Genomic DNA, 25,413 nt, shown 5'->3' with positions numbered 1-25,413 from the left:
AAGCACACAAAATATGCTTAATATCACTAATCATTAGGAAAATGCAAATCAAAATCACAACAAGATACTTCACACCCATAATAGGATGGCTATCATACAAAAGAAGGAGAAAAAAAAATACCAAGTGTTGGTATAACCACTTTGTAAAGCAGTATAGAGATTCCTCAAAAGACTAGGAATGGACCCATCATATGATCCAGCTATCCTGCTCCTTGGTATTTATCCAAAGAGCTAAAATCAGCATACTATAGTTATACCTGCATATCAATGTTTATAGGAGCATAATTCACAAAAGCCAAGTCATGGGACCAACCTAGGTGTCCCTCAGTAGACAATTGGATAAAGAAAATGTGGTGTGTATATATATATATACACACACATACAGTGGAGTTTTACTCAGTCATAAATAAGACTGGAATTGTGACATTTGCCAGGAAATGGATGGAACCCTGGAGAACATCATGCTAAGTGAAATAAGCCAGACACAGAAAATCAAGGATGAAATGTTTTATATTTGAAATCTAGAGAGAAATAAGACATTTTTTAAAAGGTGGGTAGGGTCTCATGAAAATAGAAGGGAGAACATTGGGGTAGAGAAGGGGAACAAGGGGGAGTGAGGAGGAATGGGAAAGGGAAGGACAGCAGAATGAAATTAATCAAACTATGTCATGTGCATGTATAAACATATCACAATGAATTCTACTGTTATATATAATGCACCAATTTTAAAAATATAGAAAGAAAAAGTACCAAGTATTGGCAAGGATATACAGAAAGCATAAAGTTTGTGTACTGCTATAGGAAATATAAATTGGTGCAACTTCTATGAAGAACAGTATGGTGGTTCCCCCAAAAGCTAAACAAAAAATTACCGTATGATCCAAAAATTCCACTTCTGAGAATTAAAAGCAGGGACATGAGATATTTGTATACCCATACTTATAGCAGCATGACTCATAACAATCAAAATGTGGAAGCAACCCTACTATCTGTCAATGAATGAATGAATAAATAAAATGTGGTAAACAATGTAATATTATTCAGTCTTAATGAGGAAGGAAATTCTGACACATGCGACAACATGGAAAACCTTAAGGACATTAGGCCATGTGAAATAAGCCAGACACCAAAGGATAAAGTTCATTCATATAAGATATCTAAAGTAGTTGAATTCATAGAGATAGAAAGTAGAATGTTGGCCAGGTATGGCAGGGCATGCCTATAATCCCAGTGGCTCAAGAAGTTGTGACAGGTGTATCACAAGTTTGAGGCCAGCCTCAGCAACACAGTGAGACCCTAAGAAACTTAGTGAGATCCTGTCTCAAAATAAATAAAAGAAGGACTGGAGATGTAGCTCAGTAGTGAAGCACCCCTGGGTTTAATTCCCAACACACACATCCTAAAATCGAAAGTAGAACTGGTTTCTAAGAGGTAGTGGGAGGGGAGAATGGACAGGTATTGTTTAACGGATAGTTTCTGTTTAGGATGATGAGAAGGTTCTTGGAAGTAAGCAGTAGTGATGGTCACACAAATTGTGAATATATTCGATGCTACTAAATTGTTCATTTAAAAATGATAAATTAAAATGATGTATTTTATCACAATAAAAATATTAATTAGAAAATATCTCCTTTTCTGTTTACTGGTGTACGAACTATATTGGAGTTAATTTTCTGATGAAACTATGTGAACCTGAAGATTTCTTTTTGGAAAGTTTTAAAATTACAATTTAATTTATTTAATTATTAAGAACTATTCAAATTATGTCCTGCTAAGCTTTTTTTCAAGGAAGGTAAGCCATTTTGTTCAACTTGTCAAATGTTTGTGTGTAGAGACATTATACAACTTTTTTTTTACAAACTGCATTTTGATTCATTGTACACAAATGGGGTACAACTTTTCATTTCTATGGTTGTACACAGTGTTGACTCACACCATTCATGTAATCATACATGTACACAGGGGAATGATGTCTGTCTCAGACTATTTTTTTATTATTCTTTTGATATCTGCAGGACCCATAGTGATAGTTCCCATTTCATTTCTGGTATTGTTGATTGCTGTTTCCCTTTTGATCTTTGTCAGTTTTAGAGGTTTATCCAAGATTCACTTAATATTCTCCATTCTTTCTCTTTTTGTTACATTTTCAACTTCATTGATTTCTGCCCATTATTATTTATCTTTTTATGTATTCTTGAAATGAGAACTTAGATTATTGATTGAAACTTTAAAAATATATATACATATATATTTTAGTCAGGCACAGTGGTGCACACCTATAATCCCAGCAGTTTGGGAAGCTGAGGCAGGAGGACTGTGAATTCAAAGCCAACCTCAGCAAAAGTGAGGTGCTAAGCAACTCAGTGAGACCCTGTCTCTTAAAAAAAATACAAAATAGGGCAGGGGGTGTGGCTCAGTGGAGAGTGTTTCTGAATTCAATCCCTGGTAACAAATATATATATATATTTTTTTTCACTTTCATTTTATTTATTTCTGTGTGGTACTAAGGATCAAACCCAGTGCCCCACACGTGCTAGGCAAAGGCTCTATCGCCAAGTCACAACCCAAGCCTGATTTGAAACTTTTATTAGTTTCCTTTAAAAATATTGTTTTTTTAGTTGTAGATGGACATAATATCTTTATTTAGTTTTATGTGGTGCTGAGGATCAAACCCAGTGCCTCTCATGTGCTAGGCGAGTGCTCTACCACTGAGCCACAACCCAAGCCTCTGTTAATTTTTAAATTTCCCTCAGGCCAGGTACAGTACACAAGCAGGTAATCCCAGTGACTCAGGAGGTTGAAGGCATAAAGATTTGGGCCAGCCTGGGCAACTCAGTGAGACCTTGTCTCTAAATGAATTAGAAGGGATGGGGTGTAATTCAGTGGTACTGTGCCCCTCAGTTCAGCCCCCAGTACTGAAAAAAAAAAATTTTTTTTTTTAAATAATTTCCCTCAATACTGTTGGAGCTCTATCCTACAAATTTTGATATGTTGTATTTTCATTTTTTTTTCAATTCAGAGTGCCTTTTTAAAAATGTTCTGAAGACTTCTTCTTTAGCCCAAAGGATTATTAAAAGGATGTGGTTGTTTGGATATTCTCATGTTATCTTCTTGTTACTGATTTCTAGTTTGACTCCATTGTGGTCAGAGGATACATTCTCTGTGATTTCAATTGTTTTAAGTTGTTATTTGTTTTATGGCTAAGGAGATAGTCTATTTTGTTATATGTTCAAGGGACACTTTAAAAGAATGTTAATTTTTGTGTTGTTAAATGGAGTATTCTATGATTATTGATCCTGTTAGTTGATGGTGCTGGCGAGTTCTATATTCTTGCTGATTTTTTGCCTAATTGTTCTGTCAATTATTGAGGGAAGTACTGAAATTTCCAATTATTGGTGTGGTTTCTCTATTGCTCCTTTTTCTTTATATATTTTGTAGTTCCATTGTTTGGTCCATAACATTTAAGTCTACTATGTGTTTTAGGTGGACTGACCTTTTCTTTATCATTATATAATGGCTTTCCCTGTCTCTAATGACTTTCTAGGCCTTGGTCTCCTTTATCTGATAGTAATATAACTACTCCTGCTTTCCTTTGGCTCATGTTTATATGATATACCCTTTTTCCAATCCTTTCAATCAATCTATATATTCAAAGTGAGTTTCTCATAGAGAGCTTATATGTGAGTTTTTAATTTACTCTGCCACAAATATAAATTGGTATATTTAGACCGTTTATATTTAAAGTAATTAGTGATATGATTGGGTTTAATTCTGCCATTTTATTTTTGGTTTTTGATTTGTCCTTTGTTTCTCATTTCTCTTTTCTTTTTCTTGAATTTTTCCCTTTCCTGAATCTTTTAGAATTTCATTTGATTTACCTGTCGTGTTTTTAAAAGTGTATCTATCTTTCCCTCTCTCTCTCTTTGTGGTGTTGGTGATTGAATCCAGGGTCTTCCACATGCTAGGTAAGCATTCTATCACTGAGCTACCCCCAGTCTGTAACTCTTTATATAAACTTTTTAGTGGTGGCTCTAGGTATTTCATATATTATGTTACATGTATTATTTATGTTTTATATACATATATAATATGCAATATTATATGTAAGTATGTTTGTAGATATAGATATAAAAATCACAGCCCTACTGGTGTTATCACTGTACCAGTTCAAGTATAGAAATCTTATCTCCTTTACCCTTCCTTCTTCTATAATACAATCATCTTAAATATCTCTCCTAGTACATTTCAAATCACATCAGACAGTATTATATTTTTGCTTCAACTGTCAATTGGCATTTGGCCAAATTGTAATCATTTTTATATCTTAGAACTTTAGCTAAAAATCCTTTGTACATTTTAAAATATTCTCAAAATCTAATGATATAAGGAATCAATCAACAAAGTAAAGGGACAACCTATGGAATGGAAGGAAATATTTGTAAGCCATAAATCTGATAAAGAGTTAACATACAAAATATACAAGAAATTCATACAATTCAATAACAAGAAAACAACCTGATTTAAAAATTTGTAAAGGACCTGAAAAGATTCTCAAAAAGTCATTCAATGGGCTGGGGTTGGGCTCAGTGGTAGAGTACTTGCCTAACATGTGTGAGGCACTGGGTTTGATCCTCAGCACCACGTAAAAAAAATAAAGGTATTGTGTCCATCTACAACAATTCAAAAAAAAAAAATTCAAATGGCCAACAGGTATATGAGAAATTCCCAACTTTCAAATTAAAACCACAATTAGGTATCTTCTCATTTACTAGGATGTTATTATCAAAAAGACAAGAACTGGGCATGCATCAAGGCCCTGGGTTCAATCCCCAGCACTGCACATACACACAAAAATAGACAACACAGGGGGAGACCCAAGATGGCAGACTAGAGGGAGGCTGTGTTCCTTGTCGCTCCATAACTCTGGTTTCAAGCAGAGGATATGTTTCTTGGTGAGGCAGTTTTTGTTGCTTATCAATCCCCTGCTCTTTACCCCATTTGTCTGCTGTGATCACCTGCAATCTGCCAGCATATCAACGCCTTTTTTGAGTGCAGATTGCTCACTGCAGGCGTCTGTCATCCGCCATTTGCCTGCCTCTTGCCTGCCCATCGCCTGCCTTACACCTATCCATCACCCAGTGCACGAGGTTCACCTCCCAATTGGCCAACAACAGTCAGCAAACTGATCACCGACCACCAGTGGAGCACCTGCTGCCTGCTGTTGCCTGGAAGTTCACTGTGACAGTACCTGCAGGTTTGATTACACATGGCTACCGCTATTTTGAGACAACAGCCAGACCCCATAGGACCCCTGGCCGGACTGACTGAGCCCTGTCTCCAGGATCCCTCAACCGGACTGATCACTCCCTGCCTCTGGGACCCTCACATTGACTGACTGCTCCCTGCCACCAGGATCCCGCAACCACACCAAACACACCCCACCTCCAGGACCCCTGCCTGACCAACCGCACCCTGCCTCCAGGACCTCCAGCTGACCACGTTCACACCCTGAGCTGCAGCTCCCCATTTGGCAACATATTTGGAAGCCAGAGTGGCCATCTTGGATAATCCTGGAAGCCGTAGCTCTGATCTTTAGGTGGGGCAAATCCCATCCTGAGACGCCTGCTGGAGACCTGAAGCTCATTGTCAGGTACCTCTCATGCATCAGGCTACTGAACACTGGGAGGTTTCATTACTTTATGACTGTTATACTGTAGGTTTTCTTTTTTCTCCTTATTGAAAAAATTTTAAGTTTTTATTTCTTTACTTTTCTTGCTCTCTTTTCCTTTTGTTTACCTGTTCCCTCAGAGTCTCTTTCTCCCTTTCTTGCATGCTAACATCCAATTTCTTTTGATTACACTCTCACCCTTTCTATTATCTAGAACTTCTGTATATTCTTTTCTTATCCCATTAACAGCTACATTCTACATCCCTCTGCATCCTCTTTGTCCTCCATTAGAAACTGCAGACCTTATTACAAATCTGTTTGTTTTACTGAAGATAATGTTTGAACTCATTCTGTTTATTATGACAATTTTGTTATTGTCCTCATAGGGGCTATTTGGTCTAGGACTGCATAGTGTCTGAATTGGGCACTGCTAATATTGATCTCCCCTTAAAGAGATTTCCCTTTTGGAAACCTATAGGGCCACTATAAGCCTATAGGGGGAAATCTGCAATACCCCAGAACTGCACTGCTAGAGGGGAAGATACATGAACAACATGAAAAAACAAGGGAAGGAAATGATCCAAACAAATCTAGATTCTATATTAATAGAATCCAATGACAGTATGTTAGAAGAAATGTCAGAAAAGGACTTCAGATTATACATGATTAAGATGATTCACGAAGCAAAGGATGAGATAAGAGAGCAAATGCAGGCAATGAATGATATTACCAATAAGCTGAAAGAGCAACTGCAGGAAGCAAAAGATCATTTCAAAAAAGAGACAGAGATTCTCAAAAAAAAAAAAAAAAAAGAAACGGAAATCCTTGAAATGAAGGAAACAATAAACCAAATAAAAAACTCAATGGAAAGCATCACCAACTAACTAGACCACTTGGAAGATGGAACCTCAGACAATGAAGACAAAATACTTAATCTTGAAAATAAAGTTGCCCAAACAGAGAAGATGATAAGAAATCATGAACAGAATCTCCAAGAACTATGGGACATCATGAAAAGACCAAATTTAAGAATTATTGGGATTGAGGAAGGCACAGAGATACAAACCAAAGGAATGAACAACCTATTCAATGAAATAATATCAGAAAACTTCCCAAACCTGAAGAATGAAATGGAAAATCAAATACAAGAGGCTTACAGAACACCAAATGCACAAAATCACAACAGATCCACACCAAGGTACATTATAATGAAAATGCCTAACATTCAAAATAAAGATAGGATTTTGAAGGCCATGAGAGAAAAGCATCAGATTACATATAGGGGGAAACCAATAAGGATAGCAGCAGACTTCTCAACCCAGACTCTAAAAGCTAGAAGGGCCTGGAACAACATATTTCAAGCTCTGAAAGAACATGGTTGCCAACCAAGAATCCTATACCCAGCAAAACTAACCTTCAGATTTGAAAATGAAATAAAATCCTTCCATGATAAACAAAAGTTAAAAGAATTTACAAATAGAAAGCCTGCACGACAGAATGTTCTCAACAAAATATTCCATGAGGAGGAAATGAAAAACAACAATGTAGGTCAGCAAAGGGTGGAACTACTTTAGAGAAAAACCACTCAAAGGAAAAACCAAGCCAACTTAAAAAACAAAAATAAGCCCAAATGACTGGGAATACAAATCATATCTCAGTAATAACCCTGAACGTTAATGGCCTAAACTCATCAATCAAAAGACATAGACTGGCAGAATGAATTAAAAAGAAAGACCCAATGATATGCTGCCTGCAAGAGACTCATCTCATAGAAAAAGACATCCACAGACTAAAGGTGAAAGGATGGGAAAAAACCTACCACGTACATGGACTCAGTAAAAAAGCGGGGGTTTCCATCCTTATATCAGATAAAGTGGACTTTAAGCCAAAGTTAGTCAGAAGGGATAAAGAAGGACATTTCATACTGCTTAAGGGAACCATAAATCAGGAAGACATAACGATAGTAAATATTTATACCCCAAACATTGGTGCATCACTGTACATCAAACAAATCCTTCTCAATTTCAGGAATCAAGTAGACCACAACACAATAATTCTGTGACTTTAACACACCGCTGTCACCGCTAGATAGATCTTCCAAACAAAAACCAAACAAAGAAACCACAGAACTCAATAACACAATCAATATCCTAGACTTAATAGACATATATAGAATATTCCATCCATCAACGAGTGGATTCACTTTCTTCTCAGCAACACATGGAACCTTCTCGAAAATAGACCATATATTATGCCACAAACCAGCCAGTAGGAAATGCAAAAAAATAGAGATACTGCCTTGTGTTCTATCAGATCATAATGGACTGAGAGTAGAAATCAATGACAAAATAAAAAACAGAAATTACTCCAACACCTGGAGACTAAATAATATGCTATTGAATGAAACACGGATAACAAAAAAAATCAGGGAGGAGATAAAAAAATTCTTAGAGGTCAATGAGAATGACAATACAACATATCAAAATCTCTAGGACACTATGAAAGTGGTACTAAGAGGAAAATTCATTGCATGGAGCGCATTCCAGAAAAGAATGAAAAGTCAACAACTAAATGACCTAACATTACAGCTCAAAGCCCTAGAAAAAGAAGAACAGAATAACAGCAAAAGTAGTAGAAGACAGGAAATAATTAAAATCAGAGCTAAAATCAATGAAATTGAAACAAAAGAAACAATTCACAAAATTGACAAAACAAAAAGTTGGTTCTTTGAAAAAGTAAACAAAATAGACAAACCCTTCGCCACACTAACAAAGAGAAGGAGAGAGAAGACTCAAATTACTAAAATTCGTGATGAAAAAGGAAATATCACGACAGACGCCACTGAGACACAGAACATAATGAGAAGCTACTTTGAAAATCTGTATTCTAACAAAATAGAAACTACCGAAGACACTGACAAATTTCTAGAGACATATGCTCCTCCCAAACTGAACCAGGAGGACATATACAATTTAAACAGATCAATATCGAGCAATGAAATAGAAGAAGCCATTAAAAACCTACCATCCAAGAAAAGTCCAGGACCAGATGGATTCTCAGCTGAGTTCTACAAGACCTTCAAAAAAGAACTCATTCCAATACTTCTCAAAGTATTCCAGGAAATAGAAAAGGAGGGTACCCTACCAAACTCATTCTATGAAGCTAATATCACCCTCATACCCAAACCAGGAAAAGACACATCAAGGAAAGAAAATTTTAGACCAATATCCTTGATGAATATGGATGCAAAGATCCTTAACAAAATATTGGCAAACCGTATCCAAAAGCATATTAAGAAAATCGTGCACCACGATCAAGTGGGGTTCATCCCTGGAATGCAAGGATGATTTAACATCTGTAAATCAATAAACGTAATCCATCATGTCAATAGACTTAAGGATAAGAATCATATGGTTATTTCAATTGACGCAGAAAAAGCATTCGACAAAATACAACACCCCTTCATGCTCAAAACACTAGAAAAAATAGGGATAGTAGGAACATACCTGAACATTGTAAAGGCTATTTATGCTAAGCCCATGGCCAATGTCATTCTTAATGGAGAAAAACTGAAACCATTCCCTTTAAAAATGGGAACAAGACAGGGATCCTCTTTCACCACTTCTATTCATCATTGTCCTCGAAACTCTAGCCAGAGCAATTAGGCAGACTAAAGAAATTAAAGGGATACAAATAGGAAAAGAGGAACTTAAGCTATCACTATTTGCTGATGACATGATTCTATATTTAGAGGATCCAAAAAACTCCTCCAGAAAACTTCTAGACCTCATCAATGAATTCAGCAAAATAGCAGGCTATAAAATCAACACACATAAATCTAAAGCATTTTTATGCGCAAGCGATGAAACATCTGAAAGGGAAATGAGGAAAACAACTCCATTTGCGATAGCCTCAAAAAAAAAAAAAAATACTCGGGAATCAATCTAACCAAAGAGGTAAAAGATCTCTACAATGAAAACTAAAAAACATTGAAGAAAGAAATTGAGGCAGACCTTAGAAGATGGAAAGATCTCCCATGTTCTTGAATAGGCAGAATTAATATTGTCAAAATGGTCATACTACCAAAAGTGCTATACAGATTCAATGCAATTCCAATTAAAATCCCAATGATGTACCTTACAGAAATAGAGCAAGCAATCATGAAATTCATCTGGAAGAATAAGAAACCCAGAATAGCTAAAACAATCCTTAGCAGGAAGAATGAAACAGGGGGTATCACAATACCAGAACTTCAACTATACTACAAACCAATAGTAACAAAAATGGCATGGTATTGGCACCAAAATAGACAGGTAGATCAATGGTACAGAATAGAGGACATGGACACAAACCCAAATAAATACAATTTTCTCATATTAGACAAAGGTGCCAAAAATGTGCAATGGAGAAAAGATAGCCTCTTCAACAAATGGTTCTGGGAAAACTGGAAATCCATATGCAATAGAATGAAACTAAACCCCTATCTCTCACCCTGCACAAAAATCGACTCACAATGGATCGAGGACCTTGAAATCAGACCAGAGACCCTGCATCTTATAGAAGAAAAAGTAGGACCAAGTCTTCAACATGTCGGCTTAGGATCAGACTTCCTTAACAGGACTCCCATAGCACAAGAAATAAAAGCAAGAATCAATAACTGGGATAGATTCAAACTAAATAGCTTTCTCTCAGCAAAGGAAACTATCAGCAATGCGAAGAGAGAGCCTACAGAGTGGGAGAAAATCTTTGCCACTCATACTTCAGATAGAGCACTCATTTCCAGAATATATAAAGAACTCAAAAAACTCTACACCAAGAATGCAAATAACCCAATCAACAAATGGGCTAAGGATATGAACAAACGATTCACAGAAGAAGATCTACAAGCAATCAACAAACATATGAAAAAATGTTCACCATCTTTAGTAATAAGAGAAATGCAAATCAAAACTACACTAAGATTCCATCTCACCCCAATTAGAATGGTGATTATCAAGAATACAAGCAACAAAAGGTGTTGGAGAGGATGTGGGGAAAAAGGTACACTCATACATTGCTGGTGGGGCTACAAATTAGTGCAGCCACTCTGGAAAGCAGTGTGGAGATTCCTTAGAAAGCTTGGAATGGACCCAACATTTGAGCCAGCTATCCCACTCCTTGGCCTATACCCAAAGGACTTAAAATCAGCATACTACAGAGATACAGCCACATCAATGTTCATAGCTGCTCAATTCACAATAGCCAGATTGTGGAACCAACCTAGATGCCCTTCAATTGATGAATGGATAAAGAAACTGTGGTATATATATATATATACAATGGAATATTACTCAGCTATAAAGAATAATAAAATAATGGCATTTGCAGGCAAATGGATGAAATTGGAGAATATCATGCTAAGTGAGATAAGCCAATCTCAAAAAACTGAAGGACAAATGATCTCGCTGATAAGTGGATGATGACACATAATGGGGGGTGGGAGGGGGGCAAGAATGGAGGAAGGAGGGACTGTATAGAGGGAAAAGAGGGGTGGGAGGGGTGGGGGGAAGGAAAAAATAACAGAATGAATCAAACATCATTACCCTATGTAAATGTATGATTACACAAATGCTATGTTGTTACTCCATGTACAAACAGAAACATGTATCCCATTTGTTTACAATGAAAATAAATTTTAAAAAAATAGAAAAAAGAAAAAAAAAAAGAGAAGAACTGGGGTATAGCTCAGTGGTGTATTCATAAGACCCTGGGTTCAATCCCTAGCACCCAAGTCAGGAGGAAAGATGAGATAAAAAGTGTTGGCAAGGATATTCAGAAAAGGAAACCCTTATACAATGTTGGTGGGAATGTGAATTAGTAATCTATTATAGAAAACAATCAGGAAATTCCTCAAAAAGTTAAAAATTGAACTACCATATGATCTGAATTTGTCTAAAGGAATTGAAATCAGTATACTGAAGAGTTGTTTGTACTTCAATTTTTTTTTTTTTTTTTTTTTTTTTTTTTTTTGCAGTGCTGGGGATTGAACCCAGGGTCCTGTGCTTGTAAGGCAATGTAAGGCAAGCACTTTACCAACTGAGCTATCTCCCCAGCCCCTGTACTTCAATTTTTTTGCAGCATTATTTACAATAGCTGAGATATGAATTCATACTAAATGTTCATCAATGGATAAATAAAGAAAACATGCTGATATACACAAGGGAATACTATTCTGCATGAAAAAGAAGGAAATCCTGTTATTTGTGACAGAGACACAAACTCTGCATGATCTCACTTACATGTAGAGTCTAAAAAAGTCAAACTCATAAAAGTAGACAGCACAATGGTGATTACCAGGGACTGGGGAAAGGGAGGGTTTGTAGGGATGCTGGTCAAAAAATACAAAGTTTCAGTTGGAGAAGAGGAATAAATTCAAGAAATCTGCCATACAAGATGGTGTCTGTAGTTAATAACAATATGTATACTTAAAAATTGCTAAGAAAATAGATTTTTTAAATTTTTGTATTTGTTCTAATTAATTATACATAATATTAGACTGCACTTTGACACATCATGCATAAATGGAATATAATTTCTCATTCTTCTGGTTGTACTAGATTTTAAATATTCTTACCACAAAACATGATAGGTCTGTGAGGTAATGGTATGTTAATTAGCTTAAGTTAGTCATTCCACAATTATATATGTATCAAAATATGTCATACACCACGAATGCATACAATTTTTATTTAACAATTTTTTTAACTTAAAAATTGTTATGGGAAAAAATAAATTAAAAAAAATTTATGGGAATCTTCAAAGTAAGGCTAGTGTCTCCTGAAAAATCACTCAACCATGACTTCATTTTATATTTGTCACTTTCACATCTAACTTGCCAACAACTGTCTAAAACATGGCATTACAATATATGTTTGCCCTGAGTAAGTAAACTGATTTCTAAATTTAGCTGGCAATTGTAAATAATAAGTTAACCAAAAGATTAATTTTCTAAGTTATGCTACCTCAAATTAATTTGCCATCTACTGGAGATTTTCAGTGCAGCCCTATGCACACCCAATATTCTAATTTAGTTGAGTGTAAGTAGATAAATCCCACAACTAACCTAAGAAATGGAAAAAAGAATGACAAAGTATCTAATTTAAACTTTACCTCTCTCTCAGAGTGTTTATCTCCAATAACATCCAGGTGTCTCTTAAATAGTTCTAATACAGCATTGTAGACCAGTTCATACTGTTCCTGAAGAGCATCATAAACCAGAAAGAATGAAGAAAACAAAAAATCTTGATGAACTACAGAACCAGATTTCAGGAATATAAATACCTATCAAATATCAATTCAGCAGACCTGAAAAAACCACCAACATAAGTTATTTGATTTAATAATGCCTTATATTTATGTAGCCCATTTAAGATTTCAAAACACTTTTAGTCTACTAGAAATAGCTGAGTATTTTACATCATTGTAGTTAATGTACAAGATGTATGGCATGTTTCTTTTATGTTTTAACCCCACTTTCTTACTTATCTTTCCTTCTGCTATCATTACTCTAATTCTGTTTTCTATGCTCACATTTTAAAAATTTATTTTATTTCATCCTCATTCACTTTTCTGGAAAAGGGTAGGTAACTGTTGGCTTATGGAGAGAGAGCTGAATATGTATTATTTAACTTGACCCTCACAATTGCTCTCCGAAGTAGGTAGGTTATTATGCCTATTTACAGACAGTTTGTCCAAGGCCATTCAGAAGTAATTTCCAGAACTTGGTTTAGAAACTGAGTCTTCTGACTTCACTTAGTGTACTTAGATCAAGTTGCTGAAACTTTGTCCTAGTAGAGATACCAAAGAACAATAAATGTCTGAATAAGACTTGGAAATTTGTGATTATAAAAGGATTCACCATAGAGAAATGAGACCTCTACTATTATAAGTAGTTTTATCAGTTTTCACTACCAAGATTTTTCCTTTGTAACTACTCAACTACTTTCTCTGATATATCATACAATCCCATGCAAATAGAAACACAACTTTTTTTCTAGAGGTATTTTTAGCAGGAGAACAATACAGAATCTACATTATTCAATACAGCCATGGAACACTTTAATTTTTTTGAAGAGAAAAATCAGACAGACAGGAAGTACTCATCTGGTTACACTGCCATTTTGTGGTTAAAGTAATGTCAGAAATAGCAGCTACAACTGTTATTTGTTAAGTTAGTCATTGATAATGCCAAAAGTAAGGGCTTTTTCAGTCGTCTTCCAACTTAAAGGTAGGGCCTAGGCTGGGGTTGTGGCTTGGCGGTAGAGTGCTTGCTAGCATATGTGAGGCACTGGTTCGAACCTCAGCACCACATAAAAATAAATAAATAAAGATTCTGTGCTCATCTACGACTAAATAAAAAAATAGAGTCTTGTCCCTAGTAACTGAGTGAGAAGAGACCCCTGTCTCAAAATAAAAAATAAAAAGGGCTAGGGTTGTGGCTCAGTGGTTAAATGCCCCTGGGTTCAATCCCTGACACCACACACACAAAGTAGGACCTGGAGTGGAATTTTTCTGAAATGGGGTATGGTTTTATTAATTTAGTATTACAATTTGTATAAGTAGGTTGCATACTTCCTGTATTTTTATGGATCACTCTTCTTTCATGTCTGATAGCACTAAAGCAGCTAATGCTTTCATTTCACATAAACTTTTCCCCTCATAGGTTGACTATAGAAAACACGTACAGTCAACACACAAAAAAGAATTTTTTTCCACAAGCTATTAGTGGAAAACCTGTGTGGGCCAATCAAATAGCTTTTTCCTTCATATTTTCCCTTCAATTCACAACTTCTAGATTAAAATATCTAAACTGTCATTGTCAGTTGTTTTATCTTTAAATCTAGGTGCAATTTCATTTATAGGTGCTTGAAACACTTTGGTGTCTTGCTACCTCAAAGTAAACAATTATACAAAAAAAAGTCTGACATCTAATAAACAGCAATATATATTTGATGAATAAAAGGGTAAATGCTAAATTCCATCTTAAAGATGGAGACCACATAGAAATGTGGATAAATTATTAATATAGATTTATGAGTGAAATTAATATTGTAGACTATGAGAGATTTGAGCTAGGAAGGGATCCTAATGGAATAAACAAGCATGGGCAATTTGGGGGAGGGTTTAAAGATTGTGATAAATAATACAGTATAATTACAATTGTGTTTTTATTTTAAGTATGCATTCAATAAGGACAAGAGAAACCATAGAAAATGGTAACTGTAACTATCTCTAATTAAAAAAAAAAGTGATTTTTTTTTTTTTTTTTTTTTTTTTTTGTACTGGGAATTGAGTCCTGGGGCACTGAAGCCACATCCCTAGTCCATTTCTAAATTATATTGTGAGACAAAGTCTCACTAAATTGCTGAGACTGGCCTCAAACTTGTGATCCTCCTGTCTCAGCCTCCAGATTCACTGGGATTACAAGCATACTGCACTGCGCCCAGCTAGAATATGATTGATTTTAATTTGAATTTTCATGGTTTCCTAAAATGAATATTTAGACTGCTTGCCAGACTCTGTTACTACCTTCTAAACTAGAAATTATGAATCCCTACTTTTCTATTATTTCAGAAATTTATTACTACAAAATTTCTAGTCACTAAGACCCTTAACTTACATTCTATGTAAGTAAGAAATATTATATTGGTTTCTTAACATTTTCCAAACAGATATTTAAATATAAGAAATGAAAATAATTTGACTAAGGATAAGGGATACAGAAAAAAATACTGGGATATTCAGAGGTAGAGAAGAGCATTTAGTAGCAAATTGGTGTTACATCTGAGCAGCCAGTGGTTTTTGGATGCCTTATCATTAAACACAGAAATGAAGCAAGACTCATAAACACATGTTCTGCTCTGTTCACCATAGTCCATACCTGAGTTTGAACTAATGAAGGCCTCTGTGTTCTCATTTCCTGAATCAAACTGAAAACACTGAAGTTCTCAGGAATTATCTATCAAATAAAAGGGGAAAATATCTTATTCATTTTCATCCTTTGTTAATAAATCATTGCCACTTTTTCATAGTCTGGTACTTCTGTGACATCTCTCTTAACAAGGAATAATATTGGGGAAAATGCATTTTTAAAAAGAATATGGTTCCTCATCACTTGCATCATGATTTAGAGACTGGTGTTTTCCTTAGGAAGATTTTTTAAAGTGTTCAAAATGAATTCACATGGGGTGATCAAATGTCTGAAACTAAAGATATAATGAGCTATATAATATATAGCTCAGTAGATAAGAAATTAGCAGATGGATCTAAAGCCCATATTTTAAACTTCCCATTTCCTATTTGGTATTTATAAATGATTTATAGAGGGCTGGGTATGGGAATGCTTGCCTATCATGTGGAAGGCCCTGGGTTCAATCCCTGGTACTGGGGGAAAAAAAATTAAAGTAAGCTATGGGTGTAGCTCAGTGACAGAGCACTTGCCTAGCACGTGTGAGGCTCTGGGTTCAATTCTCAGCACTGCATATAAATAAACAAGTAAAATAAAGGTTTAAAAAGATAAAAATAATAAAAGCCTGGGGCTGTAGCTCAGTAAAGGTAAAGTGCCCCTGGATTCAATCCCTAGTCCTTCCAACCCTCCCACAAAAAGATTTATAGGTTAAAACACAAAGTTTGATTGTAGTAAGTTGAGTCCATTATCCATCTGCTAAAGCAGTTTGGATAAAAGAAGGACAAATAACTATGTAATTTAGGGCAGTGGTTTTCAAATTTTAGCACACCTGAGAATCACATGAAGAGTTTTCTAGGCCCTAACTCCAGAATTTCTGGATCAATCTATGGTATAAGGCCCAAGAATTTGTATTTCTAATAACTTCTCAGATGCTGCTTCTGTTTCTTGTCTGGGGGCCACTCTTTGCAGTGCTGGGGATCAAACTCAGGGCCCCACATAAGCTCAGTACGGTAACACTGAGCTACCCTCAGCACCCAGGACCATACTTTAAGAACAACCTACTTAGAAATTGATTTTTAATCATCTGACAAAACGGGTCTACAAGTGAATTTTCCAGAAAAGATGAATCATGAGGGTGTTTTGAAAAACCAAACTATTCCTAAGTCTGAAAGCAATGGAGTAAGCAAATAGGAAGTATCTGGTGAGAGACACTTACCCCATCTTTAAGCAACATCCATGTGTAATCGACAGCACAAATAACACCTGTCCTTCCACAGCCAGCACTGAAATGAAAGATCACAGTAATGTATACTTGTAGAGAGTGGATCATTGACAGTAGCTGGAAATTTTCAATAGCAGATTTGAAAAAGAAGAAATCGGAAGGCAATTAAAATTTTTAAACCCTACCCTTTCTCAGAGTATGTTTGCCATGCCACAATGAACCTCAGAACAGGTCCTAGGCAACAGCAAGAGTTACTTGAACTGTATTATTCACAAGTAACTTATCAGAAAAATATGACTTTAATGCTCCTGTTGAATTTTATAGTTTGTTTCTGTTCCTTTCAATCATGGAGTCCTGGCCAGACTGACATTTGGTTCCTTCTAAGTAGAAGGTTCATATATGGCACCCTACCTGCAGTGAATGCATATAGGAACATTGTCATCTTCTTGGTAACAACGCATATCCCAGATGAGTTCGAGGATAGGATCTATAGAAGAAGGCACATCGTGGTCTGGCCAGTTCTTATAATGAAACTGGTAGATAGTTCGAGTTTCCTTTAAAAGAAATAGCTAGAATAAGGGGAAATTTTCAAGGCCTCCACCTCATCTACCAAAAGATTAGTCTGACTTACAAAGTTGCATCTATTTCTTCTTTTTGTGATGTATTCTGCTTTATTCTCTATAGATCTCAAGAGACCAGGTTCCTTAGAAAACCTGGTCCCCACTCATTAGAGATAGATTTTAAAAATGGTCCAAACCAGATCTTTCCAAGTAGTGTGTCAGATGGATCACAGACATGCTGATATATTAAATCCCTTTGCCTTTAGAAAGACTGAGTAGGGCCTATGGCAGCCTGAGCTCTCAAATTTGACCCCAGTCTATTCACTATTCAGTCTTTATTCATCATACTAATATTATCACTTTATATGTATGTCATGTGTGGACTAGATTGGAGAGCACAGATTATACTAGAAGTCTCTTTTGAATATGGACACTTTTTTAGAACATTAAATGCTCCACCACTCCCCATAGTCTCGTGCCCAGTCTGTCATACTCATATATACTTACCTGCTTGATCTCTGTAGGCTTTTGAGTTTATCATTAATTCCTGTTCTATACTTACACTATTGAACTTGGCTTTTAGAGTCCTGATTATATAATCAGATTTCCTTTTTTCAGCTTCCTAAGAAAAAGAAGATTAATACATTAGCAGTTTCAAAGACAAGCTCTCTGTAAAGTAGATCCTGGAATTTTACTCAGTTGTAATGGGAACCGGCATCATACTTACACAGGATATGGAGAAAGGGCCAAATTGCAGCTGCACCTCTCCTGGCTCAGCCCAGTAGCGCTCACACTTTTTCTGTTACACAAAGCACAATGGAGTGATTTCCCTCTATATAATCTAGTCTTTTCTGGGAAATAAAACCTGCTCCCTCATTCAGAAGCAGGTTCAGCTCTATGTCTTCACCTTAGGTTAGGTGCTTCTAACCCCCTTGGGCTTCAACCCCCACATTCCCGACTCACAAAATCTACAAAGGATGGGAAAATAAACATTAAAAAATATAGAAATCATAGACTTTCTAGAAGTCTGAAAAAGTACAAATAGGGATCTTTGATCTATTTTCAACATTTCAAAAGAACTAAAAGAAGTTATATGGTTATAAAAACAGCTGCACAAGAAGTTTCCTTGGTTTTCATTAGCATTGCCAATTCTGAATGGCAATAGTAGGTTAGAACAGTGATGTCCAGGAAAAAACATGTGATTTTCTGATAACCACATTCAAAAATGAGAAAATAAGAAATTAATTTTAGTAATATATCTCAGGGGCCTGGGGTCATAGCTCAGTGGTAGAGCACTTGCCCAGCATGTGTGAGGCATTGGGTTTGATTCTCAGTACCACATGTAAATAAAATGAAAAAATTTTTAAAAAGGTTCATTTACAACTAAAAGATATATATTAAAAAAATAATACATCTCGGGACTACAGTTGTGGTTCAGTGGAAGAGCACTTGTCTAGCATGTGTGAGGCACTGGGTTCAATCCTCAGCACCGCATATAAAATAAATGAATAAGAATAAAGGTCTATCAACATCTAAAAATATTTAAAAAATAGTACATCTCAGTCCAATGTCATAGAAAATTTCAGCCAGACACAGTGGTGTACACCTGTAATTCCAGCAGCTCAGGGGGTAGAGGTAGGAGAATTGCAAGTTCAAGGCCAGCCTCAGCAACTTAGTGAGGTCCTAAGTAACTTAGTAAACCCTGTCTCAAAATAAAAAATAAAAAGGAATGGAGATGTGTTGCAGTGGTTCAGTGTCCCTGGATTCAATCCCTGGTACACTCACATACACAAAGTAAGATTCAACATGAAATCAATAGACAATAGTAGAGACTTGACCTTTTTTTTTTTTTAACTAAATCTTCAAACTCCTGTGTATATTTTATATTTACAATAATCTCAATTAGGATGCTAACTTTTCACTACAAATCTTTTCTTTCCACTTAGATTAAATAAAACTTACATTTGAAAAAGTTTCACATGCCCAAGTTCAATCCAATCATACTTAAAAGTTTTTCAATAACTGAGTATTGTTTATAAATTTAAATCAATTAAAATAAAATAAAATAACTTAGTTCCTTGATCATACTAGTCATATTTTAAGTGCTTAACAGTTACATGTAATTAGTGTACACCATTTTGGACAGCACAGGATTAGAAGCTGATTGGCAGTTTAAAAAAATTTAATAGAAATGAGAAAGTGAATCATTACTTGAAAAAGCAAACATTACTTTTACTTTAAAAGAGAAAGTTTGGAAAATGGAGAAAAGGGGTTCTTAGGGGTGAAAAAAAAAAACAAAAACCGTAGGAGTCATATGGCATTCCCAGATTGAAAACTAGGAAGATGACATGATTTTTACCTAGGCATTCTTAAGTTCTGCTGCCAATTTTTCCCTTTTCCCTTTCCCTTTAGGTCAACAGGTACTAGAAAGTAACTCACCTTTCCCATTTCAAACTCCATACATGCCATTATAATGATCTGGGGAGATGAAATAGAAACTTAAAACAGTTATAGAGACAGAAAAGGCAGTTAACAAATGGGTCCAGAGTCAGAAAGCATTACTCACTGCTTTTCTGTTTTGCTTTGTTTTTAGCCAAAAATGAAATCTTAATAACTTATATAAAATGTTTCTCATATTCTTCCTTCTTTCTGTCCCCACTTCCCTTTTCTCTATTCAAATCAGTAATTCTTACCAAAAGCTGGTCAATATATGAACTTTCATTTCCTTGAACAAGAATGACATTGTAATTTTAATAAAAGTAGTCTGAACCCTGAAATTCCATCAACCAATTTTAAAAACTCTGGTTTAAACACATGGGAAACCAGTCACATTTTGACACTCTTCCCTGATTATCCCCAAGAACTAGAGAATAAAGTAACAGACACAACTTTGCACTTACCAGGACACTGTATTCCCAAATCATCCTCCAGAAGTCTAAGAGAGTTGTAGATAAAGGACCCTGGGTGGCAATATAAGCTTTGGGTCCATAAACTCCCTAAAGGGGAAAAAAAATTACATGAGGTGACTATAGATAACACCCTCTTCTTCTCACCGATTCTACCCCATTCCCTTTGTTAGGTTCCTAGAGAAATATGGAATGCTTTTATTTCCTTTCAGTATACCTTAATGAAGTTGGCATTGATATAGCTGGAGTCTTCATCAGAAGTTATTAGGGACAGTTCAACTCGGCTATGATCATCTGTAATACAAAAGAAAGACATAGTGTAATTTAAAAAGTTTAGACGGTTAAGTCAGGGCCTAATACTATGAACAGTAGATATGTGAATGTCTGATGAGTAAGTAAATAAATGAATGAATATCTCTTGTAGTCATAGATAGTACAGTTCTAATTTGTCAATGCTGCATTCCAGATTAGCAACAACAGTAGTTAGTAAAAAGAGAAATGACTGAAAGTGTTACAAATTTATAGAGAAAAATGGAACTTACAGGGCAAAATATCCTTATATCTATTTTTCTTGATATTCTTGGGTCTCTGTGCCACAGTTGTAGGATAGATCTTGTCTGCCTTGTATTTAGTAGATTGTCTTTTCAGCTTCTGTAATAAAATTCCAAGAATAATTAATTTTCCTAAAGAAAGGAGGTCAGAAGCTACCTCTACGGAGTATTGCTTCTCCAGTTTCCAAACATTCTACCTCAACCCTTTTAGCATCCTCTGGGGTTGACTCCACTCAGGACAGGGCACAAGTACAGCAGAATTCAGTGACATTTGGAGAAGTGAAAAGATCACACTTACTGCAGTTGAGCCACATATAGCTAAAATTTAAAGATTATGAATATTTTAAAAACCAAATGTCTCTGAAAGCAAGCTGTATGCTATGCCCAATGGGTAGATATTCAAAGTTGAATTTACTTCCCTTTACAGCTACTCTTTAGTTCAATAGTCAACAGGGAGGTTACTAAGTTCCATTAGTCTATTTCAGATTACTTTTTTTCCTAAATGGAAATAAAACTTAAAGTGAATAAAATCTGCCTAAAGCTAGATAAATTTCAAAGATTGCAGTCCCAAAAGCAGTCATGTGTGATTTAAACATCAAATCTACCCTTCAACCAAATAATGCTCTAAATAGCATGACATTTTATTGGTAGAATAGGATCTGGGCCGGAGGGGCTACCGTAACATGGTTGACAGTGAAGTAACTCCTTAAAATTATATTCCCATTTTCCAATACTATGCTATAGATCAAAACTTCAGGTTAGAGGAAATGATAATTCCTCTTTGGCTCCTTGTTAGAAATCAAACTTGTCCCAAACTTTATCTCCCTTACTAGTCAAAGAATCCACATCTACTAGATCTCACTTGTGAGAAGAGAGGAAGAAACATCTATGATAACTGATGAAAGTTTGTGTTGAATTAAACTAAAAAAAATAACTTCCATTAATTTCCCACTATTTAATGAATAATTGACTATAGGAGGAGCATTAATTACCTACTATGGACTAGATCCCTCAGCATCTACTCAGTCTTCATTCTCTTTAACTTCCTTCTTGAAATTTCCTCCTTCCTTGGTCCTTATTAGTCTACGTTATCTTGGTTCTCCTCTTTCTTTGGTTGTCTGTCCTTTTCTGTCTTCTGAGAATTACCTAAAGTTCCAATGTTAAATCTCCAACTCTCTGCTCTTCTCTTACTATACATACATTTACTCAGAGATATCACATACTCTTATTGAAGACATACAAGTGTTTGTTGATTTATTTAACTGATTCAAATTGAATTATATTCCCAGCCCAGGCTGGATCACTCTGAAATTTCTAAATCAACATTTACTAACTTGCAGTCCCAAATTCCCAACCACTCCCTAGACATTTTCACTTGAGAATCTTATTACAACCTCAGATTCAGTATATTTAAAACCAAAATCATAATTGTCCCCACTGTAAATGCCAATGGCACTATCTTTATTCCAAACAATCACACTCTAGAAACTGAGTCACATAGGGTTCTCCCTTTCTACAATCCCACCTCTACTTTAGTTAGCACATTCAACTGATTCTGATCATGAAATATCTTGCATCAGTCTTCCTTCCCAGGCTCACTATAGATACCTTCATTTAGGTCTTTTCCTTAAAGCTTGTTAACTCATAGGTGCTTGTTAGCTCATCTTCATGCATTTCTTTCTCCAAATTCATTGGACATAATTCTGTCAACTTAATTTTATTAAAATCCTGCTTTTCTCATCTGCCTTATGCACAAAACAACTTCATTGAATAACTGTTGCTACTAGGAAAAAATTTGAAAACTGAACTCCTTAGCCAGGTAGTCAAGGCTCTCTGCAATTGATCCCCAAGCTGCTTCTCCCATATTTCCCACTGTCTTCCAGTTACAAAGCATCTACAAATGGCTCCTAGGTTCTTTCACTATTGCACAAATTGATGTCACTGACAGTTATGTGTCATATATAACTTCTTTAGAACTAGGGCATTTCTTTTTTTTTTTTTTTCATAAATGTATCTTTGGGACTCCTTTTGCATTTCTCAGCTGTGACAATGGGCTGTTTTCTTCCACAGGGTGAACTAATAACAAGAAGAAGGAAATAAAGAACTTTTATCAAGTCACTAGGAATGAGAAAAAAAATTTTTTTAGGTTTTTTTCTTTCTTTCTTTCTTTCCTTTTTTTTTTTTTTTTTTTTTTTTTTGAGTGCTGAGGATCAAACCCAGAGCCTTGTGCATGCTGAGCAAGTACGCTAACACTGAGCTACACCCCCAACCCAAGGGAAGAGATAGTATATATCTGGGAGGGAAAGGTGGCTTTTTGTTTTGCTGTTGAAACAAGGGCCTCATACATACAAGGCAAACACTCTACCACTGAGCTACACCTTCAGCCCTTCAGCCTCCTTTTTTCCTTTTTGTATAGAATTTTGCCATTACCTTTTCAAAGTAGTTGTTCTCAAACATTAGTGCCTGGATAATTGTTCCCACCCTCAGAGTTTTTCAAGAAAAAAAAAATTTAAGGGAATTGTCATTACTTATATTTCATATAGTATTTTCACATAATTAATTAGGATGTACATCTATCTGGAAGAATTCACTTAAGGAGTTGTACTAAGTAGTTTAGAAAAATGAGTAAGAAGAGCCTAAAATGGCAGACCTCCAGGCTCCAACACCCCAACAGAGAAAAAACAGAGCAGAAATGATAAATCCCACCAGAAAGGAGGTACTTCTAAAAGTAGGAAGCAAAAGGATATAGAAGTGAGCAAAACTCTGGGGATGGGATGAGGTTTAGGAAGAAATGATATGATAGGAGGTTAAAGGGTGAAAGTATTTCTCTGTCAGCCATAAGGCAGGGGATGGAGGAGGAAGTGTCAAGAGAAATCCAGGGAAGAATTGCTGAGAGAATCAAGTGAGGAGGCCAGCATCCCATGTGGGCTCTGAAATAGGGTAGTATATGAGAAACCAAAAGCTGTGTGTGCTTGATAAACTAAGTTCATTCAGTTTTTGGACTATATAACCCTTTTCCTTCCAAGAAAGAATGGAACTTGGGTCCTGGTACTGGGACTCTAGAAATCAGGACTGAGTCTTGCATGTTTTTCTCATAGAGACTTGTAAACTAAGGTCACTTGCAAAAGAAAAAAGAAAACACAAGACCACAATATCTTTGCCTTGAAGGACCAGGTGACTGTATAGAAGGCATAACAGAAGTTGCATTTTGGAGAGAAAAAAATAATCCTTGACTTGTTTGTGCTAGGGAAAGAAGGAATCAAAGTTGGGCTTTCTCCAGAGCCTAAAGTAGTTCCTCAATGCCTTACAACTGCAGGGCAGTATTATACCAAGCTTCCAACAGGACAAAGAAAGTGTGAATGCTAAGGAGTAGAATTAGGAGCTCTGGCCTTCAAACCCAGCAAACAGGAGTACTACTAGTGGGAACAGAGGACAGACTGAACTGGCCCTGAGTGTACACACAATCATCTTTAACAAGATTATCAAATTTATGGAGGTTGGTTTCCAAAGCACCAGTGTGGTAAATGGGTAGGCAGGTAGGCAATAGCCAAACTGGGGAGAGTCAACTTTAGATAAATAGAATGATATACATAAAATAGAAGGAAATGTCAAAATATATGCTTAAAATGTCCTGTGAGGACTGGGGTTGTGACTCAGTGGTACAGCACTTGCCACACATGTGTGAGGTACTGGGTTCGATTCTCAGCATCCCATATGAATAAATAAATAAATAAATACAAATAAAGGTCATCAACAACTAAAAAAATCTTAAAAATAAAAAAAAAAGTTCTGTGAAAATGTGGGACTAGATAGACCCTAGTGAGAGGCTGTAGATGGGAATGTGATAAAATTATTCTGGTAGCAACAGAACAACAACAACAACAAAAAAAATGCATCTTAATGTGCACAAAAGTCAAGAAATGCTATAAGTATATTCAATCGATAAGCTGACTCACACCAATGAGTCATTTCAATTCAACAGATGTTTGCATACTTGCTGTGCAAGAGGTACCCCGTTCACAACTGGTTAGTTAATATCATTACTATAAATACATATAGAAACAACGTATTTCCAGGTCTTCCCTGGTCTATGATAACTCTCCAGAAGTTGCTACAAGACCAGTCAGACTTCGAGAATATTTTAAATCAACATTAGCACTTAAACCTGGCCTTCAGAACTAAGCATCTTTTTTTTCCTACCAGGGCTCAATGAATCCTTCATATTTAGTAAACATGTCTTAATATTTAATAAATATCATATTTATCTTTTCTATAGAAATAACTCAAACCCAAGAAACATAAAACTTTCTGTTTTGTTGTTGAATAGAGTCCAACAACACTAAAGGACACTTTTAAATATAGTTTTTTTGGTAGTTGTAGATGAACAGTATGCCTTTATTTTATTTATTTTTATGGGGTGCTAAGGATTGAACCCAGTGCCTCACACATGATAGGCAAGTGTTCTGTCACTGAGCTATAGCCCCAGCCCTAAATAAAGACTTTTTTTAAAAAATTGTTTTAGGGGCTGGGGATATAGCTCAGTTGGTAAAGTGCTTGCCT

General features: G+C 35.7%; 1 protein-coding gene across 2 annotated transcripts in view; it reads right to left on the bottom strand.

Annotated features, from left to right (window-relative positions):
• Ptpn22 (protein tyrosine phosphatase non-receptor type 22) overlaps window positions 1–25,413 on the bottom strand; it is a 55,869-nt gene that overhangs the window by 23,711 nt on the left and 6,745 nt on the right. For both annotated transcript variants that reach the window (XR_007105082.1, XM_047525868.1), the window contains 10 exons: window positions 20,845–20,953; window positions 20,520–20,596; window positions 20,297–20,392; window positions 19,836–19,874; window positions 18,124–18,195; window positions 17,959–18,018; window positions 17,248–17,390; window positions 16,831–16,897; window positions 15,588–15,665; window positions 12,818–12,904 (listed from right to left, as the gene is read on the bottom strand). Coding sequence is in view for 1 of the 2 variants with exons in the window: in XM_047525868.1 (XP_047381824.1) it covers window positions 12,818–12,904; window positions 15,588–15,665; window positions 16,831–16,897; window positions 17,248–17,390; window positions 17,959–18,018; window positions 18,124–18,195; window positions 19,836–19,874; window positions 20,297–20,392; window positions 20,520–20,596; window positions 20,845–20,953 (828 nt within the window). In the remaining variant the exon portion in view is untranslated. The remainder of the gene's footprint in view (window positions 1–12,817; window positions 12,905–15,587; window positions 15,666–16,830; window positions 16,898–17,247; window positions 17,391–17,958; window positions 18,019–18,123; window positions 18,196–19,835; window positions 19,875–20,296; window positions 20,393–20,519; window positions 20,597–20,844; window positions 20,954–25,413) is intronic.

Source organism: Sciurus carolinensis, chromosome 1 (genome assembly GCF_902686445.1).
Source record: "Sciurus carolinensis chromosome 1, mSciCar1.2, whole genome shotgun sequence".
Classification (NCBI taxonomy): Eukaryota; Metazoa; Chordata; class Mammalia; order Rodentia; family Sciuridae; genus Sciurus; species Sciurus carolinensis.
Note: the sequence above shows the minus strand (reverse complement) of the source record. Positions and strands in the feature narration are given on the sequence as shown.